This window comes from Somniosus microcephalus, chromosome 6 (genome assembly GCF_052327205.1).
Source record: "Somniosus microcephalus isolate GS21.2 chromosome 6, FLI_Smic_1.0, whole genome shotgun sequence".
Lineage (NCBI taxonomy): Eukaryota > Metazoa > Chordata > Chondrichthyes > Squaliformes > Somniosidae > Somniosus > Somniosus microcephalus.
In genome coordinates this window covers 209,458,726-209,484,084 of record NC_140992.1, presented here as the reverse complement: position 1 = coordinate 209,484,084, position 25,359 = coordinate 209,458,726, and the positions used below count along the sequence as shown (strand labels likewise).

The 25,359-nt window shown below is 45.1% G+C and overlaps 1 protein-coding gene across 8 annotated transcripts in view; it reads left to right on the top strand.

The window, feature by feature from the left end:
• Nucleotides 1-25,359, top strand: part of ripor1 (RHO family interacting cell polarization regulator 1) — a 342,398-nt gene that overhangs the window by 293,060 nt on the left and 23,979 nt on the right. For 5 of the 8 annotated variants that reach the window (XM_085991336.1, XM_085991339.1, XM_085991335.1 and 2 more), the window contains exons 9-14: nt 4,382-4,425; nt 5,943-6,068; nt 7,901-8,049; nt 13,312-13,441; nt 17,176-17,319; nt 19,290-20,057. In XM_085991336.1, coding sequence (XP_085847462.1) covers nt 4,382-4,425; nt 5,943-6,068; nt 7,901-8,049; nt 13,312-13,441; nt 17,176-17,319; nt 19,290-20,057 — 1,361 coding nt within the window. The remainder of the gene's footprint in view (nt 1-4,381; nt 4,426-5,942; nt 6,069-7,900; nt 8,050-13,311; nt 13,442-17,175; nt 17,320-19,289; nt 20,058-25,359) is intronic. The other 3 variants (XM_085991342.1, XM_085991341.1, XM_085991340.1) reach the window with 1 other exon arrangement.

Sequence of the window (25,359 nt, the reverse complement as noted above, 5' to 3'; positions counted from 1 at the left end):
AGCCCACAATAGGGTAATGCCAAACAATGATGCCGGCTTTGAGCAGCCTGATTAAATATGCAGGGAGCGCTCAATCATTTCTAAAGAGATAGTTTAGTGACCGCTCCATTAATGGAGTATTTAAGTAATATTGATTACAGTTTTAAGTAATCAGTTCCTGATTAATCACATAGCTCATGCCACCGCTTATTTATGCTGCATTCAACTCTTCAGCTAACCGTGGCTCAAAGAGCCGTGTTCTCTCCTGTTCATGTTTTGGTGTCCTTCAGCAAACCCTGTGTGAACTGTAGATAGCTGCTTGTTGGTTTTTCACTACTTTTGTGAATGTGTATTTACTGAGTAAAATTATCCAAGAAAAGAGAGTCTTAAAGCTGCTGTGGAATTCTGTTTACAATTGGCTTATTTTGAGCTGGAATAGTCTTGAAAAGGGCTGCGTACTTGAAACGATCCATTGTGGGTGTTAGCACAAAGAATTGAACTGAGGAATATGTTTGCATGCCTCATCAGCAACTGTGAATATATAACTGCTGGCAACCAGATATCCTTTCAGAATCTGTCTGCAGAGAGCTGGCAGCTAATGAGATCACGATGGAAAACTGAGTGTAAGCATTTAGTTTAGGGCTCATAACTAAATGCAAATTATAGAAGAATAATTTGCTTTGAATATTGGCTAACTTTCAAGCTCGTCAAATTGCTGAGGATGCCTGTGTTGTATCTTTGACTGCCACTAACTGGTGAGCAGTTACGAAAGCAATGTCAGGAAAAAAAGCCCATCATTAATACAACTGTTGGTACCTTCATGTTTGGTCAGTCCAACAAAAAGACCCTTCCATGGTGAAGTGTAGGTCAGGAAGTTAACTTTAGCACACAATGTGGTCTCCTGGACTGGTTCCGATCGCCTGAGGAGGTCGGAGAGGTCTTTTCCAGATTTTTTTCTCCCTTTTTGACCCTGAGTTTGTTTTGCCTCTCCCAGAAGATTACATGGCTGCTGTGAAGTGTCTAGTCGTGATGCTCCAAGCATCATGAGTGTGAGGCAGGCTTGTTAGACCAGCTGGCCTTTTCCTGCCCGTCATTTTTGTATGTTTGTAAGTGCACCAAGGCAAAGACCTTTTTATAATAAGATTTTTATTTAAAGTTTCCATTAGACCTGGTGGTTTGACGTTCTGGGCACCACACCTTGGGAAGGATATATTGACCGAGTGCAGCATAGATTTACCAGAATGATACCCGGACTCCAAGGGTTAAATTACGAGGAGAGATTACACACACTAGGATTGTAATCCCTGGAATTCAGATGGTTAAGGGGTGATTTGATTGAAGTTTTCAAGATATTGAGGGGGACAGATAGGGTAGAGAGAGAGAAATTATTTACTCTGATAGAGGAGTCTAGGACTAGAGGACATAGCCTAAAAATTAGAGCCAGGTCTTTCGGGAGTGAAATTAGGAAACCCCTCTGTATGGAAAGGGTGGTAGAAGTTTGGAACTTTCTTCCCCAAATGGCAGTTGATGCTGGGACAATTGTTAATTTTAAACCTGAGATTGATAGATTTTTATTAACCAAAGATATTAAGGGATATGAAGTTAAGTCGCAGATCAGCCATGATCTCATTGAATGGTGCAACAGGCTCCCGGGGCGAAATGGCCTACTCATGTTCCTATGTTCCTATGTATGTGTATTTTGAAGTGTTCTCCTTTTTGAGTCTGGAGGTACTCTGGTTATTATAAGGTTCCTGGAACCCATTCCCACTAAACTGCTGACCATCCAACGTCCTTTCCTGGCTCCCATGACGGCCAAGATTGTAAATAGTTTCTTCCCCCTCAGGCACTACCCACTTTCCTTTCAAAACCACCATCATCACCCACGTTGCTAAAAAAAAAAAAAAAAATCTACCCTCGCTAACTGCCACTCCATCTCTAAACTCCCTTTCTTCTTCAAGGTCTTTGAATGTATTGTCACCTCCCAGATCTGTGCCCATCTTTCCTGCAACTCCACCTTTGAATGTATCCAGTTAGGTTGCTACCCCTCCGGCAGCACAGAAACGGCAGCCTCTTCCCCCCCCCCCCCCCCCCATCTACATGCTGAGATATCATTCACATATAGGGGTTCAGCTTCCACATGTGCACTGATGACACCCACCTCTTGACCCTTCCACTGTCTTTGTGCTATCAGACTGCTTGTCCGTCATCCAGTCTCGGATGAGTCCTAATTTCCTCCAGCTAAATGTTAGCAAGGCCAAAACTATCGTCTTTGCCCCCGCCACGATCTCCATACTCTCGCTCCCAACTCCGTCCCCTTCCCTGGCCACTGTCTCGGCCTGAACCAGGCAGTTTACATCGTCAGTGTCCTATTCAATCCTGAGCTAAGTTTCCAACACCATATCCTCTCCATCACAAAGACCACCTCTGTGACGTCGCCCACCTTTATCCCCATCACAGCCCATCTGCCGCTAGAGCCCTCATTCTTGCTTTTCTTACCTCCAGACTTAATTACGTCAATACTCTCCTGACTGGCCTATCATCCGCCTCGCTCTCTAAACTTCAGTTCGTCCAAAGTTCTGCTGTCTGTATCCTGTCCTGCTCATCCATTACCCCATCCTGCTGCCCTACATTAACTCCCCGATCTCCCAACGATTCAAATTTAACATTTTGTTCCTTCTAATAAATTCCTCATGATGTTAGGCCACAACTGGAGTATTGCGTCCCGTTCTGGTCACCACACTTTAGATAGGATGTGAAGGCCCTTGAGGGGGTGCAGAGGAGATTTACCAGAATGGTTCCGGGGATGGAGGATCTTCGCTACAAGGACAGGTTGGAGAAGCTGGATTTGTTTTCATTAGAGCAAAGGAGGTTGAGGGGTGATTTGATAGAGGTGTACAAGATTATGACGGGTTTGGATAGGCTAGACGGGGAAAGGCTGTTCCCATTAGTTGACGGTAGAAGGACTAGGGGACATAGATTTAAGGTTTTGGGCAAGAGATACGGGGGGATGTGAGGAAAAACTCTCTTACGCAGCGAGTGGCGAGGACCTGGAACTTGCTGCTGACGGAAGTGGTCGAAGCGGAGACACTTAGGCCTAGAAATTCAGTTGGGCGCTGCAAGCTTTGCGCCCAGTTGGCGCCTAAAGAGGGTTTCTGCGCCAGTATAAGAGGTTGCGCTGATATTCAGCGCTGCGGTAATGGCGGCGGTAGCCGGTAGCACTGCGCCGACACCGATGACGTCATCGGTGTGCGCAGTGCCCCGGTACCGCCCCGCTTCCGGCCCAAACCCCATATTTAGTTGCGGCCGCCTCTTCTGCAGCGGCCGCAAACAACGTTCGTGAAACGGGGCCGTACTGCTGCGCTACTGGGGCGCTTTAAGGTGGAGGTGCGGCCGGCTGCTTTTTCGGCGGCCGCCTGCCCGCACCTCCTTCCCCGGCCTCCACCACCACCCCCCCGCGGCATTGGTGGCTGATTCCCGTGAGTCCGGCACTTCTCCGTGGTGCTGGGCTCATTTGCTGCCAGAATCCAGCGGCGATCTCACGGCTGCCGGCAGCTCCTCCTTAAGAGAAGGAGGAGGCCTGCAGTACCCCAGCCTGCCGCACCGCATCGGGTGGCGCAGCGGCAGCTGGAGCGCTGAAATTCACTTTCAGCGCCCCAAGCGGAGGTGGGCACACCCTGGAACAGCGCCCGGTTCCGAATTGGGGCGCTAAAAGTGAATTTCTGGCGGTCGCAACGGGCTCCGCGCGCAGCGCTAACTTTTGGGCGTTAGCCTGCTGGCGGGGCCTAACTGAATTTCTAGGCCATAATGTTTTCAAGGGGAGATTGGATAGGCACTTGAGGGAAATAAACTTGCAAGGCCACGGGGATAGAGCGGGGGAATGGGACTGACTGAATTGCTCTACAGAGAGCCGGCACGGACTCGATGGGCCAAATGGCCTCCTTCTGTGCCGTTATGACTCTGACACCCCTCCTTACTTTTGGTGTCTTTTTAAAAAAAAAAAAGGGATTATTGCATTTTATTTCCCATTCAAAAATCTTGCACAATATGGTCTGAAAAAAAATTGGAAATGATTGTACTGCTGTTCTCAAACAGAAGTATGAACAGAGGGAACACTCGCACATGGGAATCTGTTTGAGGATTCTCTAGTAGTCTTCCAAAGTTCGGTGGTAGAAGGGGCATCACTCAGCTAAAGTGTCAAATGGATCTTGACGTTGAGTATTTCCCCCATATTATAATCCAGCCTTCCTTTTAGTACCTAATAACCTGTACCTTCTGCAGCCACCTTGTTCATACAGTAATGGTTTAGTGGCTGCGATTGGTGCTGTAGAACTCATAGCTTTCTTTCCTCTGTGCTAGTTTTTTATGCATGTGCTTCTAATAAAGTTCTCGTGTCTTGTTTCAGGGCTTGCGGGATTTGCACGCCTCTGCCCAGGAGATCAGTATGAGGTGAGGAAAAATTTTAAACCGCTTATGAGAAGTTTTTTTTTATCCAAGCAAACCTCAAAGGTTCAAATTCTTTCCTCTAACCACATTAAGCAAAGTGTTGCCCATTCTGAGATGATACGTTATTAAACACTATTTGCAAGGTGTAGAAAAAAATCATTACGTGGGTGGTGAATTAGTGAAAGTTCTTCATCCTTTATAACGTTTTAAGATTAACATGTCCTGCAATCCTCCTGTAGTTTCTGGCAATCAAAATGGGGCTTCTGCTTTCACATTCAGTTCTCTAACTTCCTGACTCCCGGAGCCTTAATTAATGGTAGCAATTTTTCTTCATCACAGAACATCTTTCCTCCTTCCCTCCTCTGCTTCTCCCCATCTCTCCTGAAGATGTTGACTGCTTGCTTGGGGTATGGTTCCACTGGTCACCCACTAGCACTCAAGTGTCAGCTGTGACTCAGTGGGTAGCACACTCGCCTCTGAGTCAGAAGATTGGGAGTTCAAGTCCCACTCCAGAGACTTGAGCACAAAAATCTAGGCTTACACTCCAGTGCAGTGCTGAGGGAGTGCTGCACTGTCAAAGATGCTGTCTTTCGGATGAGGCATTAAACTGAGGCCCCGTGTGTCCTCTCAGGTGGACATAAAAGATCCCATGGCACTATTTCAAAGAAGAGCGGAGGAATTATCCCTGGTATTCTGGCCAATATTTATCCTTCGACCAACATCACTAAAACAGAGTATCTGGTCATTATCATATTGCTGTTTGTGGGAGCTTGCTGTGCACAAATTGGCTGCCACATTTCCTACATTACAACAGTGACTACACTTCAAAAAGTACTTCATTGGCTGTAAAGTGCTTTGGGACATCCCGTGGTCGTGAAAGGCGCTACATAAATGCAAATCTTTCTTTCTCCACCTCAACCAAGGGACCATTATTCACGTGTGAGCTACAGCAGCGAGCTTTGGCAGGCTGTTTGATCACCGGAAGCATCACATCTATGCCTGATCCTGTCCTCGACCATTGTCCACACACTCATTCACTTACAGCGGAGGGGCACCAGGCAGTGATCGGGAGTCAGGCTCCCAGCCTATTTTTCCCCTTCCCTTTTTAACCCAGGTGGCGAGGTTAGTTGTAGCACTGCTTCCAATAAGATCCGCTACCTCAGCATAAACTTGGAATCAAACATGGGACCTTCTCGTCTGTTTGGCTTGGCTCCTCCACTGGATAAACTTGTGGAGTCATTGGGGAGTTTACTTGAAAGAACAATACAGCAAAGTTTACGTTTTTATTCAGAGCAACTATGAAAACAGGAGCTGTTTAGTAATGGAACACTTTAATATAAATGATTGAAAGCTGTAAAATTTAGTTAGTGAAAGATTGTGAGTAACTGATGTCTTAGTATTTCTCCTGTAGAAACATCCATATGTTGCTGTCTAACCATACAGCCTTGATGTATATTTTGATCTGAGAGGGAGTAGAGGGATGAATGCACTTAGAACGATTTTATGATTTATCCTAACAGATATTTATGAAATACGGTCGTCAGCGGTGGAAGTTGAAAGGTCGCATTGAAGCTAATGGGAAGCAAGTATGGGACGGTGAGGAAATGGTCTTCCAGCCTCTTGTTACAGAGTTCCTCTCAATCAAGGTAAGGATCTCAGGCCAACTCTAAAGAGCAACATTGATTTGCCACCTTTCACTTATTAAGATTCATCGAATAAAATGTTTGGAGAGAGTGGCTGAGTGCAGTGCTCTCAGATGATGCAAGGAGACACTCGACATAACTTTGTTTACTTGACATGTTCCTGTTTACGAAGAGAAAGTTCTCCAGCAGGAGGTCAGTCTGCGCTGATGAGCTCTCACAAATTAATTAATGGAAGAAGTGACTCTGCAGCCTTTTTTGCCAGAGACTGCCAAACTAAAAAGCTGAATCCTGGGGCCAAAACTCAAGCCTGTGACCATTAATGTTGGCCGTAATGAAAATAAAATCCTTTTAAGCAAAAACTGAAGTGTAAACAAAGACTGCAATATAAAATTTCTTCTTTTCTGTTTCCACCCTTCTCCCCCGCTACAACGTTTCTCACAACGTTCGAGCAATCTCCTGCCCCTCCAAGGCCTCATGCACTGCCTCCCTCTGAATATCCAGCTGAACCTGCCACATGGAGAGCTGCAGTTGTTTATCTGCATGTTCCTGCCCTACGCACAGCTCTTTGTGTAACACTGTACTGGCCCCGAGCCAACCCATTTAATTCCATACCAGACCTTAAAATGGTCTCAATAATTGTAATGGTTTTTTCCTGCACCATGTAGAGAGAGAGATGCAGCAGTGGGGGTTAGTGCTCAAATAAAAAAAAATGTATAGGTGCTTGTGACGTGCAGGGTTCATAATCGTGTTGTCAAACTTTAACCACTGTGTAAATGGAAATGAGATAAAACTGCTGCACAAAATGAACATTGTGCTGAGCTTGTGCTTAGCTGGACTCGGTGGGGAGAAAGTGAGATAGTCACCCAGTGTTTTGTACATCTCCTCGTGGCTGTTTAGTGATGGCAGGCTTCTCTATTGAAGGCTTTGACTCCTTGTTGGAGGCGCGGTTCCTGGGGTACGTTTCCACAGACACTAATCACTTGCCAGTACCTCACCCAAGTACCCATTCTTCATGTGTGAGCCTTAAGGGTGAGAGTCGCAGTGATTGCAGAGGTATCGTAGCTGAGCCCGATCCTGTCTGCACAGGTTAACTTACCAGGAGAGGGTAGCTGGATAGTAAAAGAAACGGGGATCCTCCCCCCCACTCCCTCCCCCTGGGCATTGAGGCCAGCCGTAGTATTTGTACTGTCACTTTAGCTGAGATCACTTAACCCATACTGAGAATTGAGCCTGGAACCTTCCTGGCCTATATGTCAGATACTCACCGGATAAACTCACTGGTCTGTCAGGGGAGCTGGGCCAATAAGATATATAAAGTGTAACAAAATGTTGGATAACTTGAATTTTAGTAAACTTAGCAACTCTTTAAAATTAAACAGCACCTCAGAATCTGCGGATTCGTTGTCAAGCTACCCATTTTCTGATGGACTCTAATAGCCTGGAAAGGCAGGCCAAAGGTAAATGTGTATTCCCGCCCCCCCCCCCCCCCCCCCCCCCAAAAGAGGGTCAGGGAAGAAAGCTTTTTTTAAAGAGGCAAGCGGAACCCTAATGAGATTAGAGAGGGAAGAAATTTCAGGAGCAGATCTTAATCTGGGCTTCTGCAAAAGTTGAGTCATGCTGGTTGGTCCATTATAGCTTCAAACACTCTGCATTGCAGTGCTGTTGTCTGTGTCTTAACACAGTGCACAAAACACCACTTAAAGCAGCAACAACAACAACACAGAATGGGTTCATCCATAATTTGGTTGGCATTATTGCATGGCATTTTTGGACTAGATGTGAACTGTTATGGAAAACTGTGAAGCAGCAAGACGTTAATCGGTTCATTCTTGCAGGTAACGGAGCTGAAAAGCCTGGCGAATCACGTCATAGTTGGCAACGTCTCCTGTGAAACAAAAGATTTATTTGCAGCCCTGCCTCAGTCTGTCGCTGTGGATATCAATGACCTGGGAACTATTAAACTCAGTCTAGAGGTCATCTGGAAGTAAGTCTTTCTTAGTCTAAAAATCAGATGAGATTAGCCTTTTGTAGTGTGTTAATGGTACGGGAAATGCTTTGTCCGCAGCAAGAACTTGTACGAATATTAGATAATCAAAGGACTACTTTCATCTGATTACAATGAACCCTTTCACTTGCAATCTGCTACAAGTTCTGCTGTGATTTTTACAAGAAGTGTGTCATTCAGAATTGTTGCGCAACTGCAGAGGACTCGCTCAGTTCCATCCCTTTTTATTAACAGCCCACTCCTTGGTTGGGCTGTTTTTCAACAGAATTGTATTTATTTATCAGCAAGTGAACAATAGCTTTGCAGAACATACAAAAAAAAGGACAGGAAAAGACCCAGATGGTCCACCATGCCTGCCCTTTGACACATGGTGCAACCTGCAACCTCTCTTCCCCAGTCACACAATCCCTTGGGAGAGGCACAAAAAAAAACCTTGCCCAATTTAGGAGGGAAAAGCTCTGGGATGTTTCTCTCTGACTGCCCATCCCTGCCCCCCGGCCTCAGGCATTCATTCAAGCTCCAGGAGACGGCAGTGATTGGTAACTCTACCCTTGTCAACCCACCTACCATCTATAACTCGATGTCTTCCACTCACAGGAAATTATCCAGCTCCACTTTGAAAATGTTGCAGCGGATCCACACTGATCGCACGCACTGGCCACTTATTCCAGAGGTCGATGACTCTCTTTGGAGTAGAAGTAACTTCCTGGCATCTAACATAACTATGCTTTCGTAACTTGTGCTGGTGCCCCCTAGTTCTGCCCTGCCTATCAAGCTCAAGTAACCTATCCACATTGACAAAATCCAATTCCTTCATCATTTTAAATATCTCTTTGAAGTCTACGCTTTTTCAAGGTTAAAAAAGCCCATCTTTTCAAACCTGTCCTACTAACTAGGGACTAAGAGCCCTTAATCAATCGAGTAGCCCTCCTCTGAACCTCTTCCAGGATGTTGGTATCTCTCGCAGTGTAAGGGGACCAAAACTCTGTACGCTATTCTAGATGTGGCCAGACAAGGTAAGAATAGGACTTGTAGTTTCATATTTAATTGTCCTAGCTATGCATCCTAACACCATATTCACTTTTGCAACCGCGTAGGTGCTGTATATCTTTCACTTGCACGATGAACAACTCTAATGAGAATAGAGCTAAAAGTCCCAAAACCTGTGAAAGCAAGAGAATTGTACACCTTTCAGCTCACTGAGCAGTACTCTGTAATCAAATCCCAGTTCAGGATTAAAAATAAAAACACAAAATGCTGGAAATTCTCAGCAGGTCAGGCAGCATCTGTGGAGAAAGAAACCGAGTTAACGTTTCAGGTCGATGACCTTTCACCAGAACTGAAACATTAACTTTCTCCACAGATGCTGCCTGACCGGCTGAGTGTTTTTAATTCCGATTTCCAGTATCTGCAGTATTTTGCTTTTGTCCCAATTAAGGATTGTTCTTCAATAAATTGGGGCTTTTCAAGGGCTGCCCTTCACTGTGACTACTCAAGGCTTTCTTGGTGCCCTTCTTGGATGCTGGTTTTCGTTCCTCAGGCATTTTCAAACCCCTTTTCAGACACAGCAGCAGAATATGTGTGGGTTGTTTATCTTTTGTTTTGTTTCAGAGCATGCAATGTAAATGGGGCTTAAATCGACTGACAAAAGGACTGGCAAGAACAGGCCCAGGCAGTGCATGAGGGGAAAAGGAGTAGAGAAATCTGAAGTATGGAGCCATTCAAATGTTACTGGTGCTTAAACAAACATCGAGTTATCAGAGTCATTGTTTGTTTAACTCCCAATGCCAGCAACAGGAATGAATGTTTTCTCCTGAAGAATTTATTTGCAGACGGTTTCACCAATTTTCTCCTCTCCTCATGTCTTGTTGGGATGCAGTTCCATGGTTGCCAGTTGCCCTCCTGTATCTCGTCAAAGTGGCTGTTCATTCATGACCCTTGATGGCAAGTGAAGACAGACTATTTGACTACAGGGGTCATCACGTCTAACCCTGATCCTGTCCATACTTCCATCCTTTCCAGCAGGGATGTTGATTAATCTGGAGTGGGAACCCTGCCTGATTTCTCCCGCCCCCCCCTCCTCGCTAAACCAGGAGTCCTGAGGCCAATTGCATTACCCCTGTTGCTGCCCTGGGTGATAGCAGTTCACTCAGCGCAGACTGGGACTTTCCTCTTCCATTCAGTTATTCACTAGATAAACTGCAGGAGAGAAAAAGTTTCTTACATATTTAAACTTGGTGAACATCAATCAGCTGGTAAAGTTGTTCACTTAAGGCGAATGGAAAGGGTGTGGGTTTTGGGATTTTGAGCTCTACCTTCATTAAAACTGTGAATCGTGTAAGTAAATGGAACATGAGATCTGTGCACAGCAGAGTTTTGTTGACTTGTTTTCTTGACTTGCTTTCCTGTGCTCTATTATCTCTGTGCCGTTATTTTTTTCAGCCATTATGTGCTTCTCACGAGTCAGCACTGGATCAGCCCATCTCTTCATTTAGACTGGATCTTGAATGAGAGCTGGTTGCTAAATTGTCTTGAGATTTGGGAATTTTGGCCCGAAGATGCTGTGATATGAATGGAGCCAGAACCACAAGTTTTAGCCTCCTTCCACCATCGTTGTAGCTTTAAGCAGTACAGAAGCAAATGAAGCTCTTCACATGCTTCAAAAGGCCTCCTCCGATGCCTCCTCTCACTATATTGCATCGGAGTCTATACTGACGTGGCACTGAAATGCTCATCAGATGTTGCATCGTTAACTAAAAGTCTTTGAACAAAACACTTGTGACTCCACGTGCCCTCCTCTTGCGAGTAACTTCCTGTCCCCTTGCTCTAACGTTCAGAACCATTTATATATTTATTCAATAGTGCTGTTCAGTATATTTTATTTTTTTCAGTGTTTTTATATCCAAGGCCTACCATCAATTACAATCTGCATCACAGGACTGAAGTTCCTTTAATTCAGTAGGTGCAGGGTAGATGTCAGGATTTGTGTCTGTTTAATGATGAATAATGTGACCCTATGTTTCCCCGAGGCTGTTGGGGCTGTGTCAGTCGCTCTTGGTGAGATGGTGCCTTCCCTCACTGGTGCGCGGAAAGGATGCTGAGGCAGTAGGGAGAGTGTTTACCAGTCAGAGTGAAAGAAAGAAAGTCTTGCATTTATATAGCGCCTTTCATGACCACCGGACGTCCCAAAGCGCCTTACAGACAACGAAGTGTAGTCACCGTTGTAATGTGAGGGAAATGTTGATGTGCTGATGATCAACACTTGCATTTAAAAAATCACCGACAGAATGTGTAAGAGAAGCATCTGCCCAATGAACAAATTAGAATGTTAGACTGCCCGCCACAGAGGTTATCTGGCACTGATGCTGAATTTTTGGCGCTGGTGATGAATGCTCATTTAGTTGAAAGTTCATGGGTTGTGCCAGCATTTAATTTGCAATTTTTAACCAAAGTGAAGCTGTCTTGTGTGTTTAAAGTTAATATTCCATGCACAAGTCTCTTCCCCTAACCCCCGCCCCCCCCCCCCCCCCCAACCCCAAACATTGTTGCTTTGAAATTTTAATTTTTGATGTAGGAATTGGATTCCAAAATTAATAATGCAGCTGCTAGGTTGTGTAAGTCTTGTGGGTAGATCCCAATGTGTGACATCATTTGTTGTGGAACAAAAAGTTCACCCTTTAATCCACACAAATCTAATCCTTCTCTCCCAGATACATATGCTGGTGCTGCAGAACTTGACCCAGTTTTGCACTGTTCAATGGCCAGTCCCAGGGGATATGCTGGAAACCAATTAAATTGTGCCAGTTGTAAACTGGAGAACTGTGGTCACTCTCCGAAGAACCTTTCAGCTCTTGATGAGTGCACTGAGGTCAAGATTAGACAATCGAATCCCAATCTGCACACATTTGTGTCACATTTGAATTGAAAGCTCTCTGTATTAGCTGAAAATTACTGAGTAACTAGAGTACTGAAAATATGACATCAGTGGACTTGCAGAATAATTTAAAATATAAAGAAAGACTTTGATATTCACCATTGTTCTGATTTACTTTTTAACATGAACTCAACACTTTGCAACTTAAATGTTGTGATTAACAGCAACCTCGTAGGCCTCTTGCGAGGACGTGACTGACTTTTCCTTTTGCTAATGGGTGTTTTGGGATCAGCTGATATCTTTTTGTCCATGCATAAATCTTGACTTCCCCTCGAGTCATTCTTTTTGGGAGTTTCATCAAGCTTGTCAAACTGCTTCTGCACCATGGACTAAGATCTGCTTAAAACATGCTCAGAACTTTACACGTCTGACCATGCTTTGTGCACGATTAAATCCATTATTTTGCAAGCAGGGACAGTGGCCGGAGTTCCCTTCAAAAGGCTTCAGTTTGAATGCCAGCCAGCCTCTGTCATATCTTTCAATTTTCAACATTTGAGTTTCACCAGTGGTTCAGTGAGTAGATGTTTTGCCTTGTGTAACTGAGCCATACAGACCTAGAAGATTCCAGGTTCAATCCCTGGTCTGTGCTGAGTTTAGGGTGAGCTCAACTAAAGCAGTATTAGGGAAACACGGCAGCCAATTTGCGCACAGCAAAACCCTTCAAACAGCAATGGGATAAATAACCAATTAAATTGTTTAGTGATGTGGGTAGAGGGATACATATTGGTCCAGATACTGGGAGAACTCCCCTGCCCCTCTTCGAATAGAACCATGGGATCTTTTATGTCCACCTGAGCCAGCAGACGGGGCCTTGGTTTAATGCCTCATCCGAAAGACGGCACCTCCGACAATGCAGCACTCCCTCAGTACTGCATGAAGTGTCAGCCTAGCATGATGTGCTCAAGTCATTGGAGTGAGGCTTGAATCCACCACCTTCTGACTCCGTGACGAGAGTGCTACTGCTGCACCATTGCTACACTACGTGTACTGACTCCAACCCCCATCCTTCCCCCATCAAAGCTCTCTTCACAGGATTATTTTTCTAATAAAACTGGATCAAGCAAAATGCCATCATCGAATATAATTTGACACTACCCAGCAGTAAGTATTATTGAAAGGAGGCAACAGTGTGTGTTTGATGTCAATTACCTGCACTAATCTTGGAGCAGTGTGCCGTGTGCTGAATTTCAAAGTTAGAATGCGTGGAAAAAAGATCTTTGCGAGTTATTCCTTCAGTTTGTGTCTTGAAGTGCCAGCGGTGTCCGTGTATCATGTCTTATTTTGCTCAATCGTTCTGTGTCTTTCAGTCCATTTGACAAAGATGATCAAACGTCTGCTGCAAGCTCCGTCAACAAGGTGCCCACTGTGAACAAGCGATTCTCCACTTACAACCAGAGTCCGCCGGATACCCCTTCCCTGCGGGAACAGGCCTTTTATGTAAGTCTCTCCGCGGATGTTCACCTGCATGTGGTGCTGCTGCGTATTCTGTCACGGGCGGCAGTGGTGATATGCCCTGAATGTGTACACAGGCTTTGCAGAGCTGGCCAGACCAGTATATTCCTTGAAACTTGTGAACTGCTTTCCCTCACCATATCCTTTTCAATCAAAACTCTAGGTAGCAAATCATGTTTGTTACAACCCAATTGCTCCGTTGTTTTAATTTTACGATCTGAAGATTGGTACCTGGGTTCAGAATTGTCTTTTGTATCATTGTCTTTGTACCATCTTCAGCTGCTTCATCAATGACATTCCCTCCAACATAAGGTCAGAAATGGGGATGTTCGCTGATGACTGCACAGTGTTCAGTGCCATTCACAACTCCTTGGATAATGAAGCAGTCCATGCCCACATGCAACAAGACCTGGACGACGTTCAGGCTTAGGCTGACAAGTGGCAGGTAACATTCGCGCCACAGAAGTGCCAGGCAATAACTACCTCCAACAAGCGAAAGTCTAACCACTACCCCTTGACATTCACCGGCATCCCCCACTATCAACATCCTGGGGGGTCACCATTGACCAGAAACCTAACTGGACCAGCCACATAAATACTGTGGCAACAAGAGCAGGTCAGAGGCTAGGTATTCTGTGGCAAGTGTCTCGCCTCCTGACTCCACAAAGCCTTTCCACCATCTACAAGGCACAAGTAAGGAGTGTGATGGTATACTCTCCACTTGCCTGGATGAGTGCAGCTCCAACACCACTCCAGAAGCTAGACACCATCCAGGACAAAACAGCTCGCTTCATTGGCACCCCATCCACCACCTTAAACATTTACTCCCTCCACCACCGGCGTACAGTGGCTGCAGTGTGTACCATCTACAAGATGCACTGCAGCAACTCGCCAAGGCTTCTTCAGCAGCACCTCCCAAACCCACGGCCTCTTCCACCTAGAAGGACAAGGGCAGCAGGTGCATGGGAACACCACCACCTACAAGTCATACACCATCCTGACTTGGAAGTATATCGCCGAACCTTTATCGTCGCTGGGTCAAAATCCTGGAACTCCCTACCTAACAGCACTGTGGGAGTACCTTCACCACACGGACTGCAGCGGTTCAAGAAGGTGGCTCACCACCACCTTCTCGAGGATAATTAGGAATGGGCAATAAATGCTGGCCTTACCAGCGATGCCCACATCCCATAAACTAATTTAAAAATGTTTTACCAGTGGGGAGCTGTAAATAGGGTTTTGTGGCATTAATAAGGATCTGCTGTGGGGTGGGGTCATCAGCTATTACAAAGCATCGACTGCGACGCACGCCGTATAGAAAAGGAGTGGGGGTGCATGCTTGTGGAGGGGGGGTGGTGGGGGAAGAGAAAGCTACACGTAGCAAAATCATCGCCCATCCTTTATAAACATGTTTACAATTTCACTGCACCTTGGGCACAGAAAACCTTTCAGTCTAGCTGTATGGCTTGCACATTCTTAGCTCAACGTTATCAGAGTGATGGAGGGAGGGGGAAAGGGATGGCTATCTAACAAAGGGAAACCAGTATGGGAGAGGGGAGATGCAAGAGAGAGCTACGTTTTGACTGAAGCTGTTAATAAATTACAACATTCAGGTCTACTTGTACAGCCTGAGGCACAAGCTGTATAATTTGAGAGGTAGCTAACCTTGTGTTTCCCAGCTGCCAGTGCAGATTATATAATTCTGTCTCTGTTTAACCAGTAACTTCAGTTGTAAGATTGGCATTTTCTCTTGTCGTCACGGTACCAGCGATATACTCTCGGCAGTTATTGCTCGAAAATGAATCTGTTGAAAGTCTCTAATATCAGAGGCCTTAAATTGGGCATCATGGTTCCATTCTTCAAATTTATAAATGATAGAAATTAGGCAGCTAAGCAAGTGTTTACTCTGAATGTCTTGGTGCTATTGATGGGCTGGAATATTCCTTCAGGTACTAATCTGCTGTCTGGAAGGTACGAGGCAATTAAACCGCTGTAGGCTGATTAAGTGCCGAGCCTGTGGCAGAGGTGTTCACTGGTCGCTATGTACATGCTTCTTGTTTTTATTCTAAAGTAGCTGGGCTTGCCCCTTTCCCCCCCCCCCCCCCCTTATCTCCCATCTGTTTCATCTCAGGGCATCATTTGAAACTGTTTAACTTATTAAACCTATTTTTGGAATTAGCTTTGGTTTTAATTTGTGAAGTGATTGTTTGTTTAGGCCCCTCCAAGGGACTGTCTGCATCCTTTGTTTGGGCATGTCGTCCTTTACACTTCCACTTTCTGAATGATGGCACGTAGTCCTGTAATTGCATGCGGTGATTAGGAAATGGTCAGCCTGTGGGTGTATTTGGTGGAGCATGTCCTCGAATAAACCAGTTCCATGACCCCATGTTATGTTTAAATTTAACACTTTTTTTATTGGTACCTGCTCATTTTCTTGTTGCCCTTCCCCCTGCTCGCCTTAAGGTGTCGCTGGATGGTGATCAGGAACTCCTCCCCAAGCCTGGTGGCACTGACACCGATTGTACACCCCTCCTCCGCTACCCCACTTCAGATCAGCTAACTCACGACAGGCCAGGATTGCGTCTGGGGCTTTTCTGAGCTTGCTGAGCCACCAAAGAAGCCCATTTAACACTTTCCCATTGGCTTTGTTCTGGTTTATGCAGCTTTCTGCTAAATTTATAAGAAAGTGAATTTTATGTCTTTGCAGCATTCTCCGGCTGAGGTGAATCACAAAACTAAAAGTACATTTGGGGGTGGGGCGGGGCAACAGATCATTGGGCAGTAATCCAATCAAGGCCAAACTGTGAGGAGGAAGCTCAGATATTTTGTATGGATGTGAGCTGTTTGCAGCCTTAAATTTGCCCTGAGGTTTCATTCTGATTTTATATAGCTTGACATTGTTTTTGTTACAGTTGTGGTGATGAATTTCTTGATTTAAAATTTGAAATGTGATTGCCACATTATGCAGGGAAAAGGCTCTTTTCAGTTTGTGACTAAGTTTTGTTGGATATTGGGGTGCGGCAGTATTTTAAACCAATGTGGAAAGTTATAGGCTAATTCGAGTGCTTCGAAAAACCTGATCATTTGAGGTGCTGCAGGTTGCTTCAGAGAAAACTCGATGTCAATGTATAAGAAAACCATTCACTGTGATTGTTAAATCCAGAACTTGCCATATGTTAATGGGTGTTATGCCACCTGTTCCCAATAGTGACCTTAAACACACAGGGCAGTAATTAAAGTCCTGTTGTAGTTGATTATCGGTGTACAGTATTACTCGGTCCTTAATAACCTCTGTTCTATTGCTGTTCTTCACCACATCACAGATTAGTTCTGTAAAGTTAACGTGTACCCAATACTGTGGCGAAACTCCACTCCAGCACCATCACTCAGCGCAGCACCAACTCACTCAGGGCAACAACATCAGTTTAAAATCTTTACTTGGGCAGTGGGGGTCCAGATCATGCACCAATGCACTGCATCCTGGATGCAGGGTCATTCCTCCAATTCCCTATCAGAACCAGTATCTTGTACACTTCCTCGCATCTAGTTATAGAGCAGCAATGGCCAAAGTCTGGGAGCAGAGTGCTAGTTCACCCTTTTGCCCGAGTAATGTGGGCAAGTGGGCCCTAAAAGGGGTAAGTGAGATTGCAATCTGAAATGTTTCTTTCATCATTTAATTGTAGACTAAATCGTCTTCATTTACTGTTTCTACCCACAAGAATCCTTTGCAGCCTTTGACAGGAAAGCACAGTTTGTCCTTAATGGACTTATTTCGAGGTGTTTTTATTGAGGGAGTGAATCGGAGTTATTCGTGCAATGACGTGTCCTTCCTCAGGCCTGGCACTCGTAAGGTAGTGTTCTGTGTAAGTCCTGATAGTTACTAGCCTAGGCTAGTGCTGCAGTAGGCTTATCACAATTAGGTGAGATATAATCTTGCTTCCTATTAGTCCTGTGCCTGTGGTGTAGTATTTAGTGTGTAGCTGCTTCATAGCCATGCTAATCTGCATTTCTTTTTTTAATTCCCTCTTTTTTCCCCCCAGAACTTCAGATATTAGTAAGCACTGAGTAGGGCGACAGGCACCAGTTAAGTTCTGCTAAGGATGCACAGTGGAGAGGGAATTGAAGGTGGGGGGGGGGGGGGGCAGAGTTGCAAATCTCATAATAACTCGGACGTTTTAACCTGTTCGATTACAACAACGCCCAGCAGTGTTAAGAATGGAGTCGGACGCGCAAGCCAGTTGCAGACTTTTTCACGGCATGTTATTTGAAGAGTTTAGTTGGTAAGTTGCTGCACTAGTAGGAGCTGGTTAACTTCTGGGAGTCCGTGTAATGTGAAAAGATCACAGCAGGCTTAGTTGCAGTTCTCCATCTTGCATGGAATGTCAAGTCTGTTTCTGTTTCCAGTTTAGAATAGGAGCTGGTTCTTCCCCAGCTTTTAAGTGAAGCACAAAAAAGCTGTCCCAGGTTCCTCTTTACTGGGCCAGTAGAGTTACTGTTTTTATATAAATAAATAAATAAAAATTAGCTACACAGCCCACTGTTTACATTTTGCAACAGATTTATCTAGTTCACACTCTACACTGCCTGCGGAACAGGCAGCTGCATCAAGGCTTTGGGCAATGGCGGGTCAGCTACTGGACAGCGTGAACAAACTGGAATTTTTGTCTGATTACACTCCTGTGAAATGCCTTGCAACGTTTTACTACGTTAAAGGCGCTATATAAATGCAAGTTGATGTTAGGACGGGCTGACAGACTCTGGTATCCCTTATTCTCTCTGGAGATACTCCTGCTGTCCAGCCAGCACCTCTTGATGCCATGTCTGGAACCTTGGTGTTTGAGCCCACGTGATTTTTTTATTATATTGCAGTGATTATTTACTGAAGATTAGCCTCGCTTGTTAATTTTGTATCTGGAAAAGTGAGGTATATTCGATCGGTAATTTAAAAAAAAATTGATCTGGAATCCCAGAGCACGAGTCCCCTCGGTCCAATGATCACACCTGTGTTGTGTCTGAAACCCTGACTTAATTTGAATGTTGTAAAAAGGTACATTTCGACCATTGATTTGTGGCAGCTCTTTCACTTAATCAACCCTGTGCCTGAACTCTCCATCATTGGTGAATTATTTTTTTTAAACTAATGCATATAACAACTTGCATTTGTATATCGCCTTAGTAAAACATCCCAAGATGCTTCACAAGACAAAAATTGACACCGAGCTAAAGATGGAGACATTAGGACAGGTGACCAAAAGCTTAGTCAAAGAGGTATGTTTTAAGGAGACCCTTAAAGGAAGGGAAAGCGGCGGAGAGGTTTAGGAAGAGAATTCCAGACCTTAGACCCAGGTCAGTGACCTTTTATCAACATCTGCAGTATTTTGCTTTGGTCTCAATGTTGCAGTGAGGCCTGTATTACTGGATTGACTGTGTACAAGACCCCAGCCTTGCCCAGTCCCTCTAATATTGAAGAGGCGGAACCTGTTTTTGAAGTTAAGTTAAATCAAGCCAGGGGCATTGTTCTTGGGCTTGCCTGGTTTAGAGTCCTGACTGAATTCACGCCAACGGGTTGAACATTTCATAGCAAGGTGCAGTATTTGTGACAGACTGACTGAGCTGGAGCTATGTTGATGTTGATCCTCTTTTTCTTGAGTTTTGAGCTCTGTTTCAGGGCTGCTTCAGTCAGTTTGAAAATCATCCCAGTCAGTCTGGATGATGCCGTACTTCTTCAGGAATTAAATGTACCTGCGGTGCGCTATTCTGAAGTGGTGCTTGATTTAACACGTGTTCTGGCTACTGAGCAGATTGTAACTTGTACCTATTTTGTTTTGTATAGAATATGCTGCGCAGGCAGGAAGAGCTGGAGAATGGTGCTGCCTGGTCCATCTCCTCTGATTCTTCAGATGGTTCTTCCAGCCCACAGTTGTCGACGAGTGTTAGACATTCCCAAAAAACACTGGTGCAACCGGAAATCCAGGGAACGGTCCCTAGAATCACTATAACATTAGCACAGACTGAAGAACCTCAGGCAGCTAATCCTGAGGTAACCAGACAGCAAGTGGAGGAGGCAGAAGAAGGGCAAGAGACCCTAAAGCATGCAATATTTAATGGAAATGTGCCAATTTCCCGAACTCTCAGCCATATCAGTGAAGCAAGTGTAGACGCTGCAATGGACTTGAATGCGTCAATGAGCGCAGAGCCAGAACCACAGGTAGTTGCCATATCGAATTTGGTGGAGCCTCCACAAATCTCAGCAGCAGAAGCTGATCACCCTGTGACTGAAGAGACTGTTGATGCTGAGCTACACTCTGAGGCTCCACTGGAAAAGTCAGAAATCCCAGAAGCCACGTGTAGTCCATTGGTGACACCAGAACGTGAAGCTGTTGCTGTCCCGGTGGTTCAGAGCATTGCCTCTACAGAGGAGAAAACCAAACCAAATGATGAGAGAACCGGGCCTGCAGAGTCTGGAAAGGTGAAGCCTGTAGACCCAGGGATAGAGGAAGCCCTGATGGCATTAAATTCAACACTTGACGATTGTCGTGGCCAGTTCCCAGAACTCCAGAAGTTAGAGCTGGAGGTCAAACATTTAGAAGAAGTGCTGATGGTAAGTGTTTTTGGTTTGGGTTTGTGCCCTTCTTTAGGTGTGAATGTCCTGGTATGAAAATGTAATTTGCAAGCTGTTTTCTTTTTTAAATAACTATCTGCTATGGGTGCATTTTAATGATATTTAACACTGCCAGTTGGTTATTGGAATTTTGCGCTATCTTTTGAAATCTCCAAACTGATCATGTTTACTAGAAAATTCTTTTAAAATTGTTCCCTCAACAGGAGTTAAATAATTCTTGTCGTTGGTGAATTTGTTTCTTTTGCCAGAGTACAGTGACATATTGAGGATAGAGTGAGATTGCAAGTTGAAATTCTTTAATGGATTGGTTTTTCCTCCATTCCCTGTTACAGTAACTGCTGCCATATTATCACTATTCAAATGTTGAGCCATTTCTTTATCCTAAGAAGATTTTATTCATCTAATGAGGAAGAACAGTAATGGTCATCTCAGTGTACTGAAGTGGCCTATCTGAAAAGTATCCTTCCCTCGTGCAGAATTCTGTTACATTACACAGTGCTCACTGCTGGCAATTTCTCGAAGCCAGCCTTCTCTTGAGTATAGACGATTAAGGGTTGAGCTGATTGAGGTGTTTACGATGATTAAAGGAGTTGATAGGGTAGATAGAGAGAAACTGTTTCCTCTGGTGAGGGAGTCCAGAACAAGGGGGCATAGCCTTAAAATCAGAGCTAGGCAGTTTTGGGGTGATGTCAGGAAGCACTTCTTCACACAAAGGGTAGTGGAAATCTGGAACACTCTCCCACCAAAAAAAGGCTGTTGAGGCTAGGTCAATTGGAAATGTCAAAATTGAGATTGATAGGTTTTTGTTAGGTGAGAGTATTAAGAGTTACAGCACCAGGGTGGGTAGATGGAGTTAAGATACAGATCTAATTGGCGGAACAAGCTCGAGGGGCTGAATAGCCTACTCCTGTTCCTATGTTCACACCAGGCCTTATTAATAAGGGTGCCTGCTGTTTAGCAGATAAAAATTGCAAAGACAGGCTGATTAAGGAGATGTTGGTACTTCTACCCACTTCATTACAACTTCTGCCCTGCTCCTGGGAGGATCTGACCTATATTGAGTGGAACCTGAGATTGACTCAGGCTTCCCTGGTACACTGGTCTTCTTGTGCCTAAGCTGTGATAAAATGGCAAAATAGCTTCCATTCCAGGCTACACGTGTATCTATAATACAGCTGTTCCTATTTGTGTATAGCAGCACCTAGCAGAGACACGAATAGTGCTCATTGCTGCCTGGGCCCATTGTTTGACAATTGTAAAAGTGCAGGTCCATTATGTAAAGATTCTGAGATCCATAATTTTCTTGATGGTACAGATCTCAGGGGAGGGAGATGCTGTTGAAGTTGATGCAGTGCACCCTGTAGATCATACATACTACAGCCACAGTGCACTGGTGGTGAATGGGGTGGTGTTGAGTCCAGTAGCAGGGGCACCAATCAAGCTGAAGTCTGGGTGTTATTCAGGTCCTGTTGTAGGCTGAGATGTGCTGCTTCATTGTCGGAGGAGTTGTGAATGGCACCTGATTACTTGTATTCTGAGATCGACTGAAAACATAACCAGAGCAAAACTGTTTTCTTGATAAATGTTAAAACACGGACTTGGCACAACACTTGTGTTCTTGTGGGTGGCAAGTATATTCTGGCTGTCAGGTGGGGTTTGTGCAGTTTTATTATGGTTAAGTTTGCCTAGCTGGTTCCCCATTTGTTGAGTCCTCGATTTCAGCCTGTAAATCTGCTGGGTGGCTGGGAGCAGAGGCGACATCCTCCCCACAGAGAGTTGGATCTGCAGATCAGTTAAATGCACAGCTGCCCAGTTACAAAGCACGGGCAGAGGCCTCTGAGCCGGTCACCTGCCTGACTGTCTTTTATTGCCTTGGCTTTACCATAATGATACTGACTCCAACTGAAGCGTGGCAAAATAAACAAAGCCAAGCCGCCCCAGGTTGCTGCAATCCACCCGAGGCGGTGACTGCTCCAGAGGTCCGCGCCCTTCCCATTTGCCGCTAGGCCGGGGTACTGCGCCTGCCCATTCAGGCTTGCAAATCAGTCTTTCGGTCTCTGGTCTTTCGAGGGTGTGAGGAAGTCAAACTACGACTTTAAGGGAGCTGCACCTGCAGACCTTTTCTAGGGGTGACGATGAGTTGAAAGTTCTGCACCTGTGCAGTTCTTGTATTGCAGGGTTGGATTATCTGCCATTCAGTATAAACAGGGCACAGTTCCATTGGGAGCCTCAGGCAGTTATTGTAGTATTTATTACTTGTTGAATACATTTACAGTAGTCAAGGGTAGTGTGGCTGAGGAGGAAATTAAAGGAAGTTTGGAGTGGGAGTGGGTTAGTGAAGTAAAGATCTAACAATTGTTGGGGGTGGGAAATAGTTGTATAACTGTCTGGAAATGCAAAGATATATTTTTTTAGAACTTTAAAGCATTTTATGCTGTTCCACAATTTCCACTTTAAGTACCCCTCGCAGTAACTGAGAGGATTTGGGCTAGTTTCCTGACCTTTGCACTATGATAGGCACATTAGTTTGGTCCCTAAAATTGGATGTTTCCTGTGCCTCTGTGCTGTAGAGTGAATGAATTGCTTTCCATGTTAGAAACTATTAGGCTGGTTAGGGTAAGGCATCCTGTACTTCAACCTCACTCTCTGGCACAGTTCCTCGACATAGTTTCACTCGTGCCGGAATGGAAATGCTGCTCCTGTCACGCACACATTGTTTATTGCCTACATAGCTAGGGGTTTGTGGCTGTGCAGCAAGTTTAAAAGACTAGATTTTTTTTTTTTCCTGAGGTCACTAAATGAAAGTGTGTCCCGGTTTCAGTACAGCTATATTTGTATGAAGAATTTAATTTGTCGCCTTATTTGAAATTTTGTGGAACAACAGCTTGCATTTATATAGCACCTTTTAACCAAGAGCATTATCAAAGTGAGCCACATAAAGAGCTATTAGGACAGATGACCAGAAGCTTGATCAAAGAAGTAGGTTTCAAGCAGCATCTTATAGGAGGAGAGGGGGGTAGAGAGGCGGAGAGGTTTAGCAAGGAAATTCCAGAGCTTAGGACCTAGGCAGCTGAAGGCACGGCCTCCAGTGGTGGAGTGATTAAAATCAGGGATGTGCAAAAGGCCGGAATTAGAGGAGCGCAGAGATCGCTGAGGGTTGTGGGGCTGGAGGAGGTTACAGGGATAAGAGGGAGCAAGGCCATGGAGGGATTTGAAAATGAGGATGAGAATTTTAAAACTGAGGCGTTGCCGGATCAGGACCTAATGTAGGTCAAGGATGGGTGAATGGGACTTTGTGCGAGTTAGGACATGGGCAGCCGACTTTTGGATGAGATCGAGTTTATGGAGGGTGGAAAATAGGAGGCCAGTCAGGAGTGCAACAGCTGGCAGTCAAAGACATAGATAAACATTGGGGGGTGGTGGGATTGTCACTGAAGATGAGCCTTGCTGCCGTTCTCCACCTGCTGATATGTCTGAGGGGGTGGGGGGCGCTGTGTTTTGAGAGATGTGGGCTGGCTTGACCTGAGGAGGTTAATGAAACCCTCATTGAATGTCTGTCGTGCAGCTGGCTGCAGTCCGTTTATTAAATCCGAGCCAGGGCAGCTCTCCCTCATTGCGCAGATGCCAATTCAGTTCACGTCAAGCCAGCAACCACTGCTGTAATGTAATGAAGGGGGAGTTGGCAGCATTCCCTGAGGACCAAGCAAAATGGCTCCCGAGGCTTTGGCACTTCCCGGTCAGGACTCGGGAGTACTTGTGTTTGCCATGCGCACTGGAGACTTTGCCAACTCCTATTGAAGTTATTCTGGCATTTGCTTTTGTTTTTAAAAGTAATGTTTGAACGCTATGAATTTGGGAAGAGAGGCTGTTGGCGTGTGGCTGGAATAATATTTTGGGAAAATACTCCCAGGGATGGTTGGTTAAACACAGCCGCATTTGATTATCGAACAGCGCACTGTTCCAACCTGGATTTCACATTTCACCATTGCTATGGAAAGGCACAAGTCCATGAACGCACTGGGCACTGAATGGCAGATTAAGAGTTTGTGCCTAGCATTTCTCTGCATGCAAAGCTGAAGTTAGTCGGAGGCAGGAGCCAAGTGAAGACCAGTTACGTTTCTTCGGTTTTCATTCGTGCCCTTCCTGTCCATCCCTCCCCCCCCCCCTCCTGTCCTCCCTCTCCCCCCCCCCCCCCCACTTCCTGTCCTCCCTCTCTTTCCCCCCCCCCCTCCCTGTCCTCCCCACCCCCTCCCTGTCCTTCCCCAAATTGGCAGGATGTGACTAGTGGTGTCCCACAGGGATCTGTGTTGGGGTCTCAACTATTCACAATATTTATTAACGACTTAGATGATGGCATAGAAAGCCATCTATCCAAATTTGGCGATGACACAAAGATAGGCGGCATTGTAGGCAGTGTCGATGGAAGCATAAAATTACAAAGGGATATCGACAGATTAAGTGAATGGGCAAAACTGTGGCAAATGGATTTCACTGTAAACAAATGCGAGGTCATCCACTTTGGATCTAAAAAGGAGAGAACAGGGTACTTTCTAAATGATGAAAAGCTAAAAACAATGGAGGTCCAAAGAGACTTGGGGGTTCAGGTACACAGATCATTAATATGTCATGAACAGGAAGAGAAAATAATTTAAAAGTTTAATGGGATGCTGGACTTTATATCTAGAGGACTAGAATACAAGGGGTAGAGGTTATGCTGCAGCTACACAAAACCCTGGTTAGACCACACCTGGAGTACTGTGAGCAGTTCTGGGCACCACACCGTAGGAAGGATATATTGGCCTTGGAGGGAGTGCAGCCCAGGTTTACCAGAATGATACCCCGACTTCAAGGGTTAAGTTACAAGGAGAGATTACACAAATTAGGGTTGTATTCCCTAGAATTTAGAAGGTTAAGGGGTGAATTGATCGAAGTTTTCAAGATATTAAGGGGAACAGATAGGGTAGAGAGAAACTATTTCCGCTGGTTGGGGATTCTAAGACTAGGGAGCATAATCTAAAAGTTAGAGCCAGACCTTTTAGGAGTGAAATTAGGAAACACTTCTACACACAAAGAGTGGCAGAAGTTTGGAACTCTCTTCCGCAAACAGCAATTGGTGCTAGATCAATTGTTAATTTTAAATCTGAGACTGATAGCTTTTTGTTAGCCAAAGGTATTAAGGGATATGGGCCAAAGGCGGGTATATGGAGTTAGGTCGCAGATCAACCATGATCTCATTGTATGGCATAACAGGCTCGAGGGGCTGAATGGCCTATTCCTGTTC